This window comes from Camponotus vicinus, unplaced genomic scaffold (genome assembly GCF_025532165.1).
Source record: "Camponotus vicinus isolate PSW18456_S1 unplaced genomic scaffold, iyCamVici1.0 SCAF_2, whole genome shotgun sequence".
Taxonomy (NCBI): Eukaryota; Metazoa; Arthropoda; class Insecta; order Hymenoptera; family Formicidae; genus Camponotus; species Camponotus vicinus.
Window position 1 is genome coordinate 22250993 of NW_028141956.1, and position 20183 is coordinate 22271175.

At 29.1% G+C, this 20183-nt stretch overlaps 3 protein-coding genes across 13 annotated transcripts; 2 read left to right on the forward strand and 1 right to left on the reverse strand.

The window, feature by feature from the left end:
* The first annotated feature begins 1556 nt into the window (after positions 1 to 1556).
* Positions 1557 to 3292, forward strand: LOC145966151 (pre-mRNA-splicing factor RBM22). The gene is made up of 3 exons (XM_083090011.1): positions 1557 to 1718; positions 1809 to 1862; positions 2070 to 3292. Exons 1-3 carry the CDS (start codon positions 1665 to 1667, stop codon positions 3195 to 3197), a joined length of 1236 nt encoding a protein of 411 aa, XP_082946137.1. The 5' UTR covers positions 1557 to 1664; the 3' UTR covers positions 3198 to 3292.
* Positions 3293 to 3539: 247 nt separating this feature from the next.
* On the forward strand, positions 3540 to 7847 carry Bbs5 (Bardet-Biedl syndrome 5 protein). Of its 2 annotated transcripts, none has more exons than XM_083090013.1 (8): positions 3540 to 3583; positions 5373 to 5521; positions 5641 to 5690; positions 5758 to 5885; positions 6163 to 6298; positions 6382 to 6483; positions 6683 to 6874; positions 7214 to 7847. In XM_083090013.1, the coding sequence occupies exons 1-8, from the start codon at positions 3543 to 3545 to the stop codon at positions 7427 to 7429; spliced, it is 1014 nt and encodes a 337-aa protein (XP_082946139.1). In that variant the 5' UTR covers positions 3540 to 3542; the 3' UTR covers positions 7430 to 7847. The 2 variants fall into 2 exon arrangements, with proteins under 2 accessions (XP_082946139.1, XP_082946138.1); XM_083090012.1 differs by lacking the exon at positions 3540 to 3583 and adding an exon at positions 4178 to 4278 and having other exon boundaries at positions 7214 to 7816.
* On the reverse strand, positions 7553 to 19056 carry Adp (WD and tetratricopeptide repeats 1). 10 transcript variants are annotated; one of them, XM_083090002.1, is made up of 16 exons: positions 18804 to 19055; positions 18044 to 18133; positions 17476 to 17532; positions 17177 to 17290; positions 16859 to 16989; positions 16677 to 16788; positions 14828 to 15211; positions 14648 to 14762; positions 14361 to 14531; positions 14152 to 14279; positions 12696 to 12823; positions 12533 to 12613; positions 12076 to 12218; positions 11784 to 11931; positions 11471 to 11663; positions 7553 to 8146 (listed from the first exon to the last, which is right to left on the reverse strand). In XM_083090002.1, exons 4-16 carry the CDS (start codon positions 17240 to 17242, stop codon positions 7940 to 7942), a joined length of 2007 nt encoding a protein of 668 aa, XP_082946128.1. In that variant the 5' UTR covers positions 17243 to 17290; positions 17476 to 17532; positions 18044 to 18133; positions 18804 to 19055; the 3' UTR covers positions 7553 to 7939. The 10 variants fall into 10 exon arrangements, with proteins under 10 accessions (XP_082946128.1, XP_082946129.1, XP_082946130.1 ...); XM_083090003.1 differs by having other exon boundaries at positions 18044 to 18190; XM_083090004.1 differs by lacking the exon at positions 18804 to 19055 and adding an exon at positions 18227 to 18446.
* Positions 19057 to 20183: the final 1127 nt, after the last annotated feature.

The following is a 20183-nucleotide window of genomic DNA, read 5'->3' on the forward strand; positions in this document are numbered from 1 at the left end:
TTTGATAAGATTTAGTAAAATACTAAAAATGCACCAATCAGAATGCAGCATTTCTAATATTTTACTAAATCTTATCAAATCCAGTACGAAAAATTGTACCGTGTGCCGTAGGCTTAAATTTGGTATCAGTTCGCTGCCACTCCGATAAAGCTTGTAGAGCGAAGCGGGAGTGAAATGAGTACGGTTAACCGCGTTTCCATCGACTTAAATTTGATTCTACGCCGCACTAGATGCGAATTAACGCTTCGGTGGAAACTAGACCAGTGTCTCTAATATTGGCTTCTCTCTGTATATTGTTAAGCCTTGTGTCCACGATGCTAGAAATCGGTCCGAGTTCTCGGACCGAGAAATGTGTAGCCAATGAAATTGCTGCCTTTCCGTAAAAACTGCATATTAATTGGCTACACATTTTTCGATCCGAGGACTCGGACCGATTTCTAGCATCGTGGACACAAGGCTTTAGAAATACAATTGGTCACACTGAATTATTTTGTCATGTTGGCAACCCTTTAATCAACGATTAAGGCTGCATTCCAAAATTCACTGCCAGTCCTGAAAATCTATAGTTTACGTGACGTACACTATAGATTTTCAGTACTGGCAGTGAATTTTGGATCACAGCCTAAAGCCTACGGCACACGGTACAATTTTTCGTACTGGATTTGATAAGATTTAGTAAAATATTAGAAATGCTGCATTCTGATTGGTGCATTTTTAGTATTTTACTAAATCTTATCAAATCCAGTACGAAAAATCGTACCGTGTGCCGTCGGCTTAAGTTTGGTCGAAGCGGCCCTAAAGGCCATCACACACAAAGTTGCATAGCTGCATATGCATAACATAAGACCATATGGACCAATGAGCATCGAGTATTAAGTCGCCATATTGACTTACATAACATAATACTCGATGCTCATTGGTCCATTTGGTCTTATATTATGCATATGCAGCTATGCAATTTTGTGTGTGATGGCCTTAACAGTTTGCATCACAGTATCTATACTATATACTAGACCGCTAACTTGCGTCAAATACATGTCCACGAAATTTATGTACTAAATTCTCACGCGTGCGTAACGTTGGTAGACAGCAGTCACGTTTGTGATTGGTTGATGTTATGTACAATGTACATAAGTGTAATTTGTGTATAAACTTACAGTTGAATATAAGTTATTTTTAAATAATATATAATGTTCTTCATTTTTAATTAAAATTTATTACAGCCTTTAAAGATAAAATATATCAAAATATATTTAAAAGGTATATGATATAATTAAAATTAAGATTAAAAATATATATAAAAGATTAAAAATATATAAAGATTAAAATTATATGTATATAACATTTATATATATATTTATATTTATTTTATTACAAAATTAAAAGTTTATAATGTAAAAAGTACAAGTTTTAAGGTGAAAACTTAAATATTAGCTGGCTACAAGTGTCCACCATATTAGTTTTCCACCAATATTACGCATGCGCGACCGCCATATTACATGGGGGACACATTTTATGTACAAAATCAATGGGAGTTAGCGATCTAGTTATAGTATAGATATCTGTGGTTTGCATTCGATGGAAGCTAGTATCTCAATGTTTATGTTGTAAGTGGTGAAAATATAATATTAATTGCTTTTGTATTGAAGATAAATTAATGCATTATGGCTACATCGAAAACTACCAATACATATAACAGACAAAATTGGGAGGATGCCGTAAGTATAAGGAGATTAAAGAATTTTATATTGGTGTTCTCACATTCTTAAAAATGGAATTTTTTCTTATACTTTGTATTATTCATATAGGAATTTCCAATACTATGTCAGACATGCTTAGGAGATAATCCATATATCCGTATGGTAAGTTATACAGTTACTGCACGAATATTTTTCTTTTAAATATTCTTTATATTGTGAAGTAATATATATCAATGGGAACTTTTACCTGAATTTAACAAATAGTGACAAATAGGGTTGCAAAACCTAATATATTCTCTTTTTTTTTTTTTAATGAAAATAAAGTATTTTTATTAAACTTTATCATAACCATTATATATTTGTTTGTAGACAAAAGAAAAATATGGAAAAGAATGCAAGATATGTATGCGACCATTTACAGTATTTAGATGGTGTCCTGGAGCAAGGATGCGATTTAAAAAGACTGAAGTCTGTCAGACATGTAGTCGATTGAAAAATGTTTGTCAAACATGTTTATTAGATTTGGAATATGGTCTGCCTATTCAAGTTCGTGATGCTGCTTTGAAGATTAAAGATGATTTGCCACGTTCAGATGTAAATAAAGAATATTATGTACAAAATATAGACAATGAAATTGGAAAAATTGATCCAACAACGCCAGCTGGTGCTGTTGGCAAATCTGCTGCAGCTAGCGACCTCTTAATGAAATTAGCTAGAACGAGTCCATACTATAAGAGAAATAGACCACATATTTGTTCATTTTGGGTAAAAGGTGAATGTAAGAGAGGCGAAGAATGTCCTTATCGACATGAAAAGCCAACAGATCCCGATGATCCGTTAGCCGATCAGAACATAAAAGATCGTTATTATGGTGTGAATGATCCAGTGGCAGACAAACTTATGCGAAGAGCGGCAGCTATGCCCAAGCTCGATCCACCTGAAGATAAATCTATCACGACATTGTATATTGGCAATTTAGGTGATGTACTAACAGAGAAACAATTGCGCGATCATTTCTATCAATATGGTGAGATACGTTCGGTAACTATGGTGCCACGTCAACAATGTGCCTTCATCCAATATACACAAAGAAATGCTGCCGAGGCAGCGGCAGAAAGAACGTTCAACAAATTGATATTGGGTGGAAGACGACTCACTATAAAATGGGGCCGTTCTCAGGGAAGGCAAACAATATCTGCAACAGAAGCAATGAGAGAGATTCTCGAACCTGTTCCGGGATTACCTGGAGCATTACCACCACCACCAGAAACTATGGGTAATAATTTTTTCAACCTGCAGACCACACCTGGCATGATGCCGCCAATGATGATTCCACCACCGCCTGTTGCACCTCAATTTATGTTCCCGCCACAAATGGCGGCTGCAGCTGCGACGCCGATTTTCCCTCCAGGAACGACTCCTATACATTATCCAAGTCAAGATCCATCCAGAATGGGTGCATCACAGGGTATAGGCAAACCTTGGCCGGAAGAATAGTGTAATGAGATATAAGTTTTTGATGTACTGTAAACTTTTGATGTAAACTGTAATGAAACAGGGCAGAAATATATATCCTTTGAATTCCTTTGAAATTAATATATATATATATATAGTTTTTCGACTCTTTTGTTATTAAATTTTTTATTTATGCTATTTTTATTTTTATGTAATTAATTTAAATATTTGTTGTTGGTAACACAAGATAAGTTTGATTTTATGTAGAAAGAATCTCCTTCAACATCACAAAGCATATTGTTGTGCATCTCTGTAGATATGACAACAGTATTGATTTTCTGTCTGACTAAAATCAGCTATAGTCGCCTTGTTTAGTTGATATCCAAAATGTGGCAAGACAATGAAGTCAGATTTGATATATCTCACTCGTAATTATAAAATTTTAATTATTTTCAATTTTGTTTAATATATGTTATTTAATATGCTAAATGTAGTTATTCAATTCTTATTTCACATTTATATATCTAAATGTATCTCTTATATTAAATGTCACATATGTGTAATTAAATAGCCATATTAAAAATGAAATCCATGAGAAATTATTATAGAGTGCAATGCACCTGTGTGAAGTTAACCCCGCACTTTTTGAATTTTATATTTTTATTAATTGTGCTGCATTGTGCTACGTTTGTGCTGATTTGTGCCGCAAACCGTAGCTTAATAATTTAAACCATTTTTTAGAAAATTAAAAAAATGAAATTTGCGGCAGCCCCGCACTTTTCGAATTTTGAATTTTTATTGATTGTGCTGTATTGTGTTACGTTTGTGCTAATGTGTGCCGCAAACCGCAATAACTTGAACCATATTCGAGAAAATTAAAAAAAAAAAAATTACTAGCCCCGCACTTTGTCCCAATCGAATTCCATTTTTTTTTTAAATAAATTGGCATTAGTTTGTGCCGTTAAGCAAACTTTGTTATCTTATTCCATTTAGCTAAAAAAAATTCGTAAAGTTAAAAACAATAATAATACATAAATCATTTTTTATAGCATTAATTGAATTTCTATCAATTGTGTTATATTGTCCTCATAATTAGGAAGGAGAAACAGATAAAAAAATATAGGTAATTATAAAGTTTGATTAAATATTTAATAAAAAGGAGTGGGGGGTGAAAAAAATTTAACATTTTTTTTTCTCTTGTGCTAGATTGTGCTAAACGAGTACAACAACTTTTTCTAATGACAAAATGCCGTCAAATCATTAGTTTTTGTTGTGGAATAGAAATTAGAAACGAATTTTTAGGAATACAAAATTTTACATGCATGCATTTTTCAAACTATAACAGATAATCTGATTCTGCAAGTTGTGCTATATTGTGCTACCAAAGACGAAGAAATAACAAGCAAAAGATGCATCAACAATCCCAGAGATTAATTAAATATCGATTAAAAAGGGGGTGAGGGTGAAAAAAAATTTAATTTCTTTAATTTTTTTCTCTTGTGCCAGATTGTGCTAGACGAGTACAACAACTTTTCCTAATGACAAAATGTCGTCAGATCATTAGTTTTTGTTGTGGAACAGAAATTAGAAACGAATTTTTAGGAATATAAAATTTTACATGCATGTATTTTTCAAACTATAACAGATAATCTGATTCTGCAAGTTGTGCTATATTGTGCTACCAAAGACGAAGAAATAACAAGCAAAAGATGCATCAACAATCCCAGAGATTAATTAAATATCGATTAAAAGGGGGTGAGGGTGAAAAAAAATTTAATTTTTTAAATTTTTGTTCTCTTGTGCCAGATTGTGCTAGACGAGTACAACTTTTCTTAATGACAAAATTTTCTCAGATCGTTAAATTGTGTAGCACATTTTTTTTTTTTTTAATTTTCTCGAATATGGTTCAAGTTATTGAGTTGCGGTTTGCGGCACACATTAGCACAAACGTAGCACAATACAGCACAATCAAAAAAATTCAAAATTCGAAAAGTGCGGGGCTGCCGCAAATTTTGTTTTTTTTAATTTTCTAAAAAATGGTTTAAATTATTAAGCTACGGTTTGCGGTACAAATCAGCACAAACGTAGCACAATGCAGCACAATTAGTAAAAATATAAAATTAGTAAAAATTAGTAAAAATATAAAATTCAAAAAGTGCGGGGCTAACTTCATACAGGTGTGCAATGCTTAACAGTTAAAATTATTTTTGTATGTAGTAATATGCAACTACAATCTGGTGAACTGACAGTTGATAAACTTGACATGATAGAAGATACAAAAGGCAATGCTGGAGATTTAGGAAAATTGATTGTCACAAACTTAAGAATCTTATGGCATTCTTTATCCTTACCACGAATCAATTTAAGTATGACACAAAATATCGTACAGTATAATTTGTAATTTAACAAAATATAATTTTAATTTATTTATTTAATATAAATAATTTCTCGAACGGTGGAGAGTATAAGATGCATAATTTTATAGGTATAGGCTACAATACATTTATCACAGTAAACACGAAAATTCTTCATACGGTAAGAAACATTTTAGCGCGAATATTTATTGCATTGTTGAAGTAGCAAGCAATTATTTTTTTTTTAGATTCATGGAGGATATATGCAAGCTCTTCATATATTAACTTCATTTCGAAACTGTCGATATGAATTTATATTTACGAATCACGATATCAAAAGTACGAGACATTATACTTCGGTAATAGGTGTTTACAGGTGATAATTATCATCTTTTTATATTGCTATTTATCGCTATATTAAAATTCTTTTAAATATCTAGAAGAATTTCTTTAAAAAAGATTAGATTGACCTTCACATAATCTTGAAAAATGATCTTCGTTAAAATTCAAGGTTATTTTCCCTCAAAATTCTATTAATTTGTTCTGAAATATTTTTTTATATGGAGTCAAGTTTCGGAAAACTTGTAACATTTTATGTGAAACATCTCATATACATATTAATAGGAGCTATTTTTATAAACCGTTTTTTACAGAGCTTACATATCGTCGAAAGTTTACAGAGAAATTAAATTAAGAAGCGGTATTATACGTGAAAATCGGCTGGTTTTGTTACCTCAAGAAAAAGTACATTCTTCTGTGCAAGATGTTTGGAATTTGTCTGTTGAACAGGTTCCGAATGTTTTAATTTCTAACATTTTGAATTACATTGTTACGCATGATAATCGCAAATTAAAAAAATAGGCTTTTTACAGGGAAATATCGGAACTTTTATTATAACAAATATACGTTTAGTATGGTATGCAGATGTAAATCATCAGTTTAATGTGTCAATACCTTATCTTACAATTGAAAATGTAAGTGTGAAAATATGAATATGTATGTATGTGTGTGTGTAATAATAACAATCTAATATATAATAACAAACAATTGTTAAATCTTTAAAAGATATATTTTTTATTACATTAGTATCTTTAGAAGTTGGAAAAAAAATTTATGAAACATATACATTTAACATTTTTAATAAATTGTATGGTTTATATAAATTTCTTACAGATTACTATTAGAACATCAAAATTTGGACCAACTTTAGTAATTTTAAGTACAGAAGCTAGCGGAGGATATGTTTTAGGTTTTCGTGTTAATCCCTTGCAGCAACTTCACATTATTCACAAAGAAGTATCAATACTTTTTTCAGAATTCAGAAAGTTTCCTATTTTTGGTGTGGAATATACATTTGAACATCAGGTACTTTATAATGCATACTAATATACATTTTTCCATAATATTATGAGTGATTTATTAATCAAAATAAAATTTTCAATAAAATGTTTGAGATTTCTTTTACTGGAACCAAAAATAGATTATGGTTAAATTAAATTTATAAGTTTGAGTCTTAATAACTAACTTATTTTTCTTTTTTAAAAATACTTTTACACCTATTTAAAATCAAATTGTTTGATAAATTTTTTTCAATAACATCCCATAATATATTAATATTTTGTTAAATGAATCTGGAATATAAGTAAAATGCGCACGCGTCGTCCAATGAAAAAAAAAATTAAATATTGTGTGTGTGTATTACAGGCATCTTCACAGGAGGAGGTTAATGTGGAACACTTTACTGAGATACAAGATAATCAATCTGAAATATCAAATGTGTTTGGTTATTATTTTTCCGAAGGAAATACAGGTCAAAGAAAACCTAATTTTTCAATTCATTTAGGACTTGCAGCAGAAGAGCCAAGAGAAAGCAGTACATTGCAAAATTTATGGGAACTTATACCATCATGTGTTAATTAAATTTTTAATTTAATCATTTTTAGAGTTTTAAATTTTATTTATAATTATAAATTTTATTTATATTTTATATATATTTTATTTTAAATCTTATTTATATTAATGCCATAATAACATAAACTCATGTTGAATTTTGAGTTTCTTTTTCATTATAGAAAACAATATGCTTACAAGAAAATAGAAGCAAACTCATTTTGTACAAAGATACACGCGCACAATACACGCACATACGAACACACACACACACACACACAATATGATATATTAATTATAGATTTGAAATATATAATTCTTGCTCAATTTTGGATTACATTTCTTAATACACTCATAATATCATCTTAATAAACAAAACTTTATCTTGTATTCAATCTTACAAAAATGCTTTTATTATTATATAATAAAAATAATTCAAGATCGATGAAAAAATAAATTAAAATAGTGTGAAAAATCATAATATGCATATTAATATAGATATTCAATTATCTATTTTAGTCTGTTTTTTCTCACAAGAATTTAACTTGGCCTGCAATTTAAAGCTTGTGTTATCGGTTGACTAAATTGATTTTCACCATTTTCGTCACCAAATTCATGCTGAGGATCACGAAATCTGTATCCCATATTCATAAGCATTAATTCAAACGGATCACTGTTCATACGTATTTGATTGGCTGATGCAGCATCATCCAGATTCTGAATTTCCCTTTCATTTACACTACCATCCTATAATTAAAATTAAATTAATAGCATGTGTCTTTTTGCCATAATATAAAGTTGTGCTCTATGAATTAAATTATGATAAACGACTTTTGCATTTTTAAATCTTCAAATGCTAAAATAATGTATGAATACTCGACAACTTTTCATACTTATTTTTCTCGAAAACAAAACTTCAATTGAAGAAAATAATCGAAATAATTTATTTATAAACTTTTATTCAATCGAATAAAAGTTTATATATAAATTATTTCGATTTATATTGAGATATAGACTTATTTCCTTTTTATTGTATTATGAATTTTGAAACCAATATTTTCAATATTTTCAAATACCTAAATATATATTGGACTAAACATAAAAATATTAATTACACTCATATTTATCATTAAAATTTTCTAGTAAGTACCAGTTAGGATAAGAAATCTTTGTCTCTTTTCTTTTAATTGGTCAGAGTAAAAAAAATGATATGAAAAGTTTAATACAAATGGAGAATGTATACTTTTGTATATATACATGTACATATGTGTATGAGTGTGCGTATGTATGCGTGCGCGTGTGTGTGTATGTGTATAATTCTGTATATATAATGTACAAAGTAATTTATATTTTTTTAATTTTATCAAATAATTTAAAAGGAGGAGGCCCAATAAGGTTGATTTTTGGGCACTTTTTTGATTGCATATTTGTATAGTTGAGATCGAGAGCTTTCCAAAACACCCTATGAAAAGCTTTTTACGTTGGGGAAAGTGAAAGTTATAAGTCCTCAAAGTTTCAGTTGATGATAATCCTCAGCGATTGTCTTACATTCTACTTCTTCATGCAATTCGGTATGCTAAGACTAGCAGTTTTGAAAAGAGGTGACTTTGAAAAATTGAACTTAAATATTGTTTTTCTATTTTGCATTACTCTATTGATGTTTGCTGTGTGAAAGTTATTTAAAAATGCCAAAGCAATTATTATGCCCTTCTTGTAAAGTGCATCTTAAACCAGGACGTCGTTTATCGTCTATTAAAGATAATACAATGTTGACTACATTAAAAGCTGTGTATAATAGTTCAATCACACTTCACTCAAAGGTGTATGACAGTCATTTATGACGAAAAAAACAAAATAAATAAAAAAACAAAAAAAACAAAAAAGCAAAAAAAACAAAATCATTTTAAAAAACCAAAAAAAGTAACTCTGCCATTGACGGTTCCAAGCCCGTATTTAAAAAGAGGAGGGTAAAATAACAAATACATGTATATATTTTCAATCTGTCACACACACACACACACACACAATTAAGGCAGTCTACTTAGCACAAAAAATCATAAATCAGATAGTCTTGATAATTCTCATGCTTCCTACATGCCATGTTTCTTAAACTTTGAGGACTTATAACTTTCACTTTCCCCAACGTAAAAAGCTTTTCATAAGGTGTTTTGGAAAGCTCTCGTCCTCAACTATACAAATATGGAATCAAAAAGTGCGACGCTCTGGCCCAAAAATCAACCTCATTGGTCCTCCTCCTTTAATAAAAAAAATAATAAGGAAATAATAAAAAAATTAATTAAAAATTAATTAAAAATTAATTAAAAAATTAATTAAAAATTAATTTAAATTAATAAACAATATAAAAATTAATTATTAAATTATAAAGAAATAATATGGCAATAATGGTCTTTGTAAGATTGTATTATAGTCGACTTGTTTTTTAAGGAACCCTCTAATTTTTATTATAGCTAACATTTTCTCGTAACTATCATTAACAATAAGACATTTTCAAAACCTTTTTGTAAATCCTATTTTGATTCAACTATTTTTTAGTTTTATGATTTAAAGTTCTATTAACACTACAATACACTGTTAATGTGAGTTTTCTTACATTTTTCTTCCTGTTTATAAAGCAGGAAAGAAGATTTAGATCAGTATAGATATTCCTTTTTTCAACAATTCCACTATCTCTATTATTGGAGGCTGTCATTCTAAGTATATTATATAATTCAATTTTCTCCTCTATCTACTTTCACTATAAAATATTTTTTTTATATTACAATCCATAAACGGATCATGAAAATGAAGATGGATTACATTACCACAGTTTGAGCCATTTGAGAATTTTGGAGTAAACAGAATGTGAAAATAGCTCCAAACAAAATATTTTTATTGTGTATATCCTATTCTTGGTGAAAATTATAATCAATATCTTTTCAAAATTAAAATAGAAAATTGGCTCAAGTAATAATAAATAAAAATTAATTGTTATAATATATGCATTAAATATGAATGTTTCAGATCATTTTTTAATCCATCTTCAGCATGACATTAATGTTAAACATTACAAAATATCAGACAATAACGAAATATAAAATTAATCATTTCGCAATCAAATACAGAATTTTGCCAAAGGGAAAAGTTGTTTCTTTTAGCACGAACTATCACGCTTGTGCATTCCGCATCCGCGAATTTTGATAAATTGTGCGTGTGTGTGTGTATATTTATATATATTATTAATATAATTTCATATATTATGTCTAATATTCTATAACTTTTAAATAATAATGTCACATTGAAGATCACAAAATGAAACATTTGTGTTTAATGTATATATTATAATAAATATTTTTAAATATAATAATAACTGAAAAAAAAGAAATTATAAAAAAAGAGTAAGGCTTTCTCAATGTAAAACACAAATTTAATCGCGGACTACAACAGTCAGATGCGAATGGTCGTGCGTCAGTTTCACAGAAAATTAATTTATGTGTGCACGAATCCTTCTTGGTTAATCCAAGTTAAATTTCAATTCGAGATTTCTTCTTATCTTCCAGAGAACATGTGGGCGAGAAAAATAGAAGGTAAACAAAGAAAGATGTATTTTTTCTTCCTTGCGATCCAATTACCGCACCTTAGCTCTTACTTGCCAATTTTTAATTAATTTGTATCTTTTCGTAATTAAAAAAAATAAAAATTTTATTTTTTTAAGGTTTTGTATTTAAAAAATTATTCAGCTCATTAGTCAATTATTCAAAATTATTATAGTTAGCAAAAATAGATTTTAATCTACAAATATTCCAAATTTTTTCTTTTTGAATAAACTTCAAAATTAATAAATTAATAACTTGTATTTTTTATTTTATATTTGAAAATTATATAATCTCATTAAGAGAATAAGATATAATTAATCAAAGAAAGAGAAAAGAGAGAGAGGAAGGACAAAAGGCGAGAGCAATTTTAGCAATTTACTTAAAAATTATATTGCATAATAATGCATACGCATTATATGCATTATATTTATATACATTGTGCACTACAAAGAAAAAAAAAGTAGAAAAAATGATTTACCTCTGGCCATGGACTCCATAATCTGATCACAGGATCAATACCACTGGTAGCTAACAAGCACGTGGATGGATGTGGTTGTAAACAATTGACAATTCTATCATCTCCTCGAAGTACACGTATAATATTAGTAGTATTACGATCCCAGATGAAAAAAGAACCATCATCTGATCCAGCTACTATATATTGATCATTGCTTTAAACAGGAATTAATATTACACGATCAAAATAAATTATATAAATTATATAAAATTAAAAAAATGAAATAAAGAACAAAATTTTATTATACCACTAAATGTTATTAAAAGTTAGTTACCTTCCAAAGAAGTTTGCTTCTTTTATATCAGTTGTAGTATTACAATGACCACAAAATCTCATTTTGTAGTCGATTGTATTACGTCTCCATTCTTGCTCATATTCTGATATTGGAAAAAATGGTTGATTGGTTTGAGTTACATCTTTTCCTAATGAATAATAACATAAAAATGATTTTTTAAATAAAGCATTAGTAATTATATGTAGTTTATAACATAAATTTATATACAAAAATTTATATTTCATATTGTTATTTTGTACACATTTTCATGAATGAGATCGAATAATGTTACCAGCATCAATAGCTTCCTTTATATCCATCTTCAATGCTTTACACGCTGAATTAGATGAATATTCTGGAAATTTTTGTTGAAAATTCTTGAGTACTTTTTCAGCTTCAATTGATCGATTTAAATCAAACAGACAACGCGCCAATCTGTACATATGTATAAGTTAAAATAAAAATTTAATGATTGAAAAAAAAACTTATCGATTCCAGCATAAAAAAATTAAATTAAAAAACTTGATAATAAGAATGTTTGTTGAACTAAGATTAAAACTTACATTTAATGTTTTTTACTTTTAGCAAATTCTTATTATAGCTTTTAAACTAAATGTATTATCTTTTAGACAAATTTTTGAGCTATAATTGAAATTGTATAATAATAGACAACAATTTCATATAATTAATTACTAATATGATTAAACTTTCTCTTAAACTTATCAATTATAAAAACTAATTTGATTTACCTAAAATGAGCTTTTATATGTTCCGAATCGAGAAATAATGTTGTCTGACAATCTCGTAAAGCGGCATAAATATCGCCATCCCTACATTAAAATTACATAGCTGTATGTTTTTTTAAGTTATTTGATGTATACATACTTTTAACGAAATTATCAAAATAGTTACCAAGCACGTTTCATGTAAGCAGCTGCTCGATTAGCAAATAGTACTGCTGCCCATGGACAGTAAGAAATTGCTTTATTGTACAAATTAATAGCTAGTGAATACTTCTGCTGCTCAAATCTTTCATTTGCCTGTTAATAAAAAATGTCTTATATTAATTACAATGTAAAAATTTTTCTATATAATATTTTATTTAACTTTTGAATATATTTTGGTTCTGTTCTGTTTTTTATCTTTTCATTTCTTTTAGATTACGAAGTATAATAGTTGGAAAATAAAAGAAAATGTCACAAAAAATACAAAATTTATATATAGTATAAAATTTATCATGAAATGAGTGAAAAAATGCTTCTTAGAGAGTATAAATTTAACTTTATAAATTATGATATATACAGGGTGATTCTGAACAAACGTTTGTCTTTAAAATATCAAATTCTTGAATGAATTCTAAGACGATTTTTCCTCTTGCAAAATTTTGCCCGGAGCTTAGTTTTTAAACTATAAAGGAAAATAGTTAACTACTTACGGAACGAGTACAAGACGTAGGCAGGGACGGCGCGATATAGGCGATTACGTGGAGCGCTCGCCGCGATCAGCTGATTGCTATACGCGATGCCTGTAACAATCAGTGTGTGTGTGTGTGTGTGCGTACACATTCTCACACACACACTGATTGTTACAGTCATCGCGTATAGCAATCAGCTGATCGCGGCGAGCGCCCCACGTAATCGCCTATATCGCGTCGTCCCTGCCTACCTCTTGTACTCGTTCCGTAAGTAGTTAACTATTTTCCTTTATAGTTTAAAAACTAAGCTCCGGGCAAAATTTTGCAAGAGGAAAAATCATCTTAGAATTCATTCAAGAATTTGATATTTTAAAGACAAACGTTTGTTCAGAATCACCCTGTATATATATATATATATATATATATATATATATATATATATATATATACATATACATATGTATGTATGTATGTATATACACTATTGACTTATACAGAGTGTATTTATAAAAAGTATTTTGTGTATGTGTACAGACATACATACAAAAAAGACGTAAATCCGATCTCCAATACTGTAATTTTCCTCATAACTCAAAAAGTACGGAATGAAAAAATATTTTATTATAGCGTTTTGAAAAGCATTCGAGGTAAGCTATAAGAATATGTAAAGAAAAATTATGTTTCCATTTAAGAAATTAGTGGTGACCTTTACGTGACCTTGACAACTATTCAAGGTCATAATATCATGTAATGTGCTACATAAAACCATATAACTTTTATATAAAATATTTTCGAAAATGTTTATTTTTCAAAATATTAAGGAATTTCGATATTTTTTATGCACCCTGTATAATAGAGAAATAAAATAAAAATTTTATTTCTAAAGATATTTGTATCTTATGATGCAAATTCCTTATTTAAACACACATGTAAGAAATAATTCTATAAACTCACTTGACGTTTTAATTCTTCAACATAGGGTGGCAATATTTTTACAGTTTTTTCTACAAAATCTTCTGTATAGCTTATGTTGTTTTGTTTCATATAATACTTGCCAAGATCTTCATCCCGCTCGATTGAATCTAGTAAAACATAATTTAATGTGAATATAATAATTTTGCCACGTGTACATACATAAAAATGACGAGTTTTGTGACAGTTACTTGAATATTTCCTTGATGAACTAAGAAATGTTTTTGAATTACTTGACTCATTGATATCAAATAAATAAACTTGTTCTCCACCCATATTCACAAGTAATTCATTTCCATTATCACTGAATGTCAAATAGGTAGTTGTAATGCTCTTATTACCATCACGAGAATGCAGATGGCCTATTCAATATTTAAATTATGAATTGTATGATAATTTTAGTTAAAATGATCGTACTATATTTAGCAAAGAAAAGTAAAGGTAAAGATACATGCTATCTCTGATTGTATGGACAAACCTGCTATAAAGTATTGTGTGCTACCCAATGGGATATTATCATCTGGATCACCTTTTCCTGCTCGACTTATATTTGCCCAATCTGAATTATCATGTATAGAGGGAGATGGAGGTAGCTATAGATTTTCAAAATTAGATGTTATACTTATGAAATTTATTGGCTGCAGTATGTTGAAAATACCTGCGATAACTTTATCATTCGTCGATCATACATCCGAATATAAGCATCGTTAGCGCCAATAGCTATCAGCTCAGGTTTTCTCGGATTTATGGCAATGCATTTGCCCTCCGCATAACGACCCATATGATAAACCAAGTTCACGAGAACACTGTGGTTGTTGCTCCTGCAAATATGCGGTGTACGAATGTCATATTGTAAAAAGAGTCCATCTTCGCCCGCGCTCCAAAACAAGAAGGGAATACTGGGCACAGTGGCGATACGTTTAATACGCTGTCTGTGGCATTTACACGTGAATATTGGTTCGGAGAGTGTTAGATCATGCACCCGAATCTTGCAATCCCCTGCACCTGATACCAGTATACTGTCATTTGATTTTGGCATAAACTAGAAGCAAATACAAATAGTATTAAAATAAATATCTCATGCAATATCTTAAAAATTTTAAGAAAAATTATATTAAAATGTCAAGTATAATAAGATCATTATGTAATTCTAACGAATCTTTTTACACACACATACACACACACACACACACACACACACACATACAAATTTTTCAATATTTATATTTATCGATCTTTATATTTATATAATACAAAATAGTAATATTTATATAATATATATAAATTTTAATATCTTAAAGATTAGAACAATATTAATTAATATTAATTAAAGAAAAAACTATATATATATATATATATATATATATATATATATATATATATATATATATACAGGGTGTCCCATTTTAAAAGTTCCACCCTCATAACTTTTCAGGATCAACGTTTGAAGGAAAACGATAAAAGTTGTAGGGAACAAAGGGGGCTATCTAATAGTGACCTTGGATTCGACATTAAAGGTCATTTTCAAGGTCATTTGAAGGTCAACTTCCGTTTTTTAAATGGGAACCCCTATTTTTTATTACCTATTCTTGTAGCTTATCTCGAGAGCTTTCCAAAACACTGTAATAAAGTATTTCTTCATTCAGTACTTTTCGAGTTATGAGGCTTGAAATAATTTCTTAATTTTATATAAACCATAAAATATCTAATAAAATATTCATTTTTCGATTATCTTACCTTAATACTTTTATGTACAAAATAATGAGAGGAATCAATCCAGACTTTTTCCAGACTTTTCTAACACCCTGTATACAGGGTGTTAGAAAATAATGAGAGGAATAGTTTTCATTAAGTACTTTCCGAGTTATGAGGCTTAAAATAATTTCTCAATTTTACATAAACCATAAAATATCTAGTAAAATATTCATTTTTCGATTATCTTACCTTAATGCTTTTATACACAAAATAATGAGAGGAATCAATTGGTGTAAAGAAAATACATAGTTATTTTTAAGAAAAAATATGTAATTGTTAATTGCAAATTACATATTTTTTCTTCGAAACAACTATGTTTTTTCTTTACATCAATTGATTCCTCTCATTATTTTGTACATAAAAGTATTAAGGTAAGATAATCGAAAAATGAATATTTTACTAGATATTTTATGGTTTATGTAAAATTAAGAAATTATTTCAAGCCTCATAACTCGAAAAGTATTTAATGAAGAAATACTTTATTATAGTGTTTTGGAAAGCTCTCGAGATAAGCTACAAGAATAAGTAATAAAAAATGGAGGGTTCCATTTAAGAAATTGAAGGTGACCTTCACGTGACCTTCAAACGATTTTTCAAGGTCAAACCAATGACACCATCTTATGGCCCCCTTCAAACCATACAACTTTCGTCTGAAACATTTCTTTCTAAAGTGCATAGTTTATGAAATATTCGACCGTTCCGGGACTTTTAGGACACCCTGTATATATACATATATGTTTATAGATATTTACTTTTACAGAGAATATATTCCCACGATGACCCGAATGAAGTACTAATTTCTTTTCATAACGAAAAGGGTCCCACAATATGATATCCTTATCATCTGATGCCGATGCAAGTATTCTGGATAAATATAGTATTTTGAATCATTGATACTATACAATAAAAAAATATGAATATAAGAGATACATACTGTCCAGTTTCATTCCATTCTAAACAATTAACACATCCTGTATGACCATTTAATTCCTTTTCTAAACCTAGACGTGATATTAGATTTTCGGTAACATGTAGTTTTTGCAAAATTGTATGTGTGACTGAGTCCTAAATTAATTGAATATATAACATTGGTAATTATAACATACTTAATTAGAACATAATTATAATGTACTTAATCAAAAATATATAGTTATAAAAGTTACTAATAGCTCATTATAATAGTTAATACATATAATTAAAAATTTATTAACGCAAATATAATATTTAATAGTTAAGTTATTTCATGGCATACTTGTATTTCCCTTTGTCGTATTAGATCCACAACTCTATAATCCTTTTTCTGGATGTTAGAAAACATTGTGATGTTATTCCATTTATGTATTATTGCATAAAATAAATTAGATTCCTGGAAATAAAGAAAATATATATAACTACTGCATAAAAAGAAATTCGTTTATGCAATTTCAGATTTATGAAATTTCATTTAAATTGTTAAAAAGGAAAAAAAAATAAGTATTTTGTGTGATCAAAAAATAAAAAAGTTTGCTCTTTTTACTTAGATTTGACTTAGAAAAGTTTGCTAATTTTTACTTAGATTTTAGGCCCACTGGGCCCAGAGATAAGGCTTATGTCCAATTGTAGGCTATCCTGAAAGAATTGAAGATTTTTAGGTGTTAATGGCCCTTGCTGATCAATATTAAGACTTTATCAATGTTGGTGCATAAAATGTTCTCATTTGGTTATTTATATGATGCTTTTACACTTTAAATTAACTAGTAATTTTTTATTTTATAGTTTCCATTTTAGAATTTCCAGAATTTTTTTTATCTCTTCTAAACATTTCTTTTTGCATCTAAGGCATCTTCTTATAATGACAGTGATAACAAATGTTGAATATTTTTTAGATATATTTATTGATACATTTGGTTGGCTATATCCTTGATCTATTAATTCATTACATTGTTATGAAAAAAGAATTGAAATTAGTGATGTCCATGACAATGATAAGTACCTCTGGAATACTTTTTAGAAGGAAAACATACAAACAGCAAATGCTGGGAAGTTGCAGCCATTAATATAGGTAAATATTATTATTGCCATTTAATCATATATATCTACAGTATACTAAAAACTTTCCTAATGCTATTCCTACAGATACCTTCTGGATTAGCAGTGATGTATTTGTTATTTTGGACAGCTCTGATGATAAGCCATTGAATGAGTATTAACACTTTCTGATCAATAAGTCCTAGCGAGTAAAATGATAACTTTAGGAGGTTAGAAGTTCTTCCAATGGTTTAAAGATCTAAAATTATTTTTTCCTTAATACTACCATTATTACCTGCAAACTTATATATAAATGATGACTGAGCCTGGAGGATTCAAAATGGGTGAATTTCTCTTATTTTATTGTAGTATATGATATGTTAGTACATAATATGCAAGTTGACTTGAAATCGCTTTTTTTTATTGGAGCCATTTAAAAAATTGCATATGTTAAGTCAAAGAGGTATCAATCACTGATTTCATTACAATTATTGAAATATATTGAGTATATGTTAATCACTTATTTGAATCACTAAGTCTTATTCTACAATTTTTTTTATTTTATAATTACATTGTTTTATAATTTTGTTTTAATGTATTTATAAAGCATGATTTTATTATTACGGCTTTTAATTTTATCATAAAATTCTATTGAAGATTCCAACAATCTTTAAATTTATTAATATTTTTGATACACTTCTATTAGTTCCATTAATAAGATACATATTGATAAACAAAATAATACGAGAAAAACGTATGAATATATAAAAATTTTTTTCTTAGTAGCCACATATATACCCATACAAATAAAATCATAAGTATATTTAAGAAGTATTAAAATTCTAAATATATAAGAATGTGAATAAACTTACTTGTTCATTTGAAGCATGTTGCATATAAATTCCACATCGTCATACTGACTGATTCGTTTCTCATTTCATATAAATATTCATTTACTTGCATATATAATTAAAAGCACAGTATACAGCAAAAAGTATAAGAAACTATTTAATAACTATTACACACTATCCATCAGAATTCGTTAGAACTAAAAAGAATAATGTACAGAGATACAGAGAAAAAATGTATGGAGCACAATGTTTGTGTGTGATGTGCACGCATAGTTAATGCGTATGTATGATATATGTATGTATATACACACGATACAACTATTGATATATATGATATACATACATACGCACATATAGCTAGTATAATATAAATATATAGCTTCTATGGGCCTGTTCTTTTTAGCTGCACTGCTGCACTAGTGTAATTAGTTAGAGTGAAAGAAAGTATGTTTGTCTCTTTCTAACTTATTGCACTAGTGCAGCAGTGTAGCTAAAAAGAACAGACCCTATATATTGGGTGCTTTCCATTTAGCGACATAGGGTCTGTTCTTTTTAGCTGCACTGTTACACTAGTGCAATAAGTTAGAAAGAGACAAACATACTTTCTTTCACTCTAACTAATTGCACTAGTGCAGCAGTGTAGCTAAAAAAGAACAGGTCCATAAGTTCACAGTTCGCTTAAGGCACAATGCACAATGCTAGGCAACAGGCAATAAAAACAGAAATAGTATCTATTCTCTGCTCCTATTGGCGAATATTTTCTATTTCGCGTATTTATTAGTGAATAGTTTCTATTCCCTATTCCTATTGCCTGTTGCCCAGCATTGTGCAAGGGCCTTAAGCGTCGTCTACAATGAGATTTTAAGGAGACTTAAGGCGTAAGACTTAAGAAATTGACCAATCACAGTCAAGTATTAAGAGAATACTCGACTGTAATTGGTCAATTTCTTAAATCTTACGCCTTAAGTCTCCTTAAAATCTCATTGTAGACGACGCATTAAGGGTGCAATCCCATTAAGCATGGATCGAAATGACGGATCGGATTTCTCACTAGAATTAAGCGGTCCATTCCAGTTCCGTTCTGTATTTTTCTTTACCAGTCCCATGTAGCAAACACGGAACGAAATGTGGGGCGGCGTGTGGCTAAGGCGACAAAGTACTTGCCTGCCATATAGGCCAAAAAGGGGTCTTGAGGCAGAAGTCCCGCTGAGGCAGAAAATTTATTTCTGCGATATAGCCGCCCCAATCCCCCTCCTACTCCTTCCCCTCATCCTTTCCCCTTCCTTACCTATGACCCCTGATTGTTATACTTTATTTAATATAAGAAACTCTGCTGATTATTAATACTCACGAAGATATCTGGCAGCATGGGCGAAAAATAATATTGCCCAGTGCCACAAC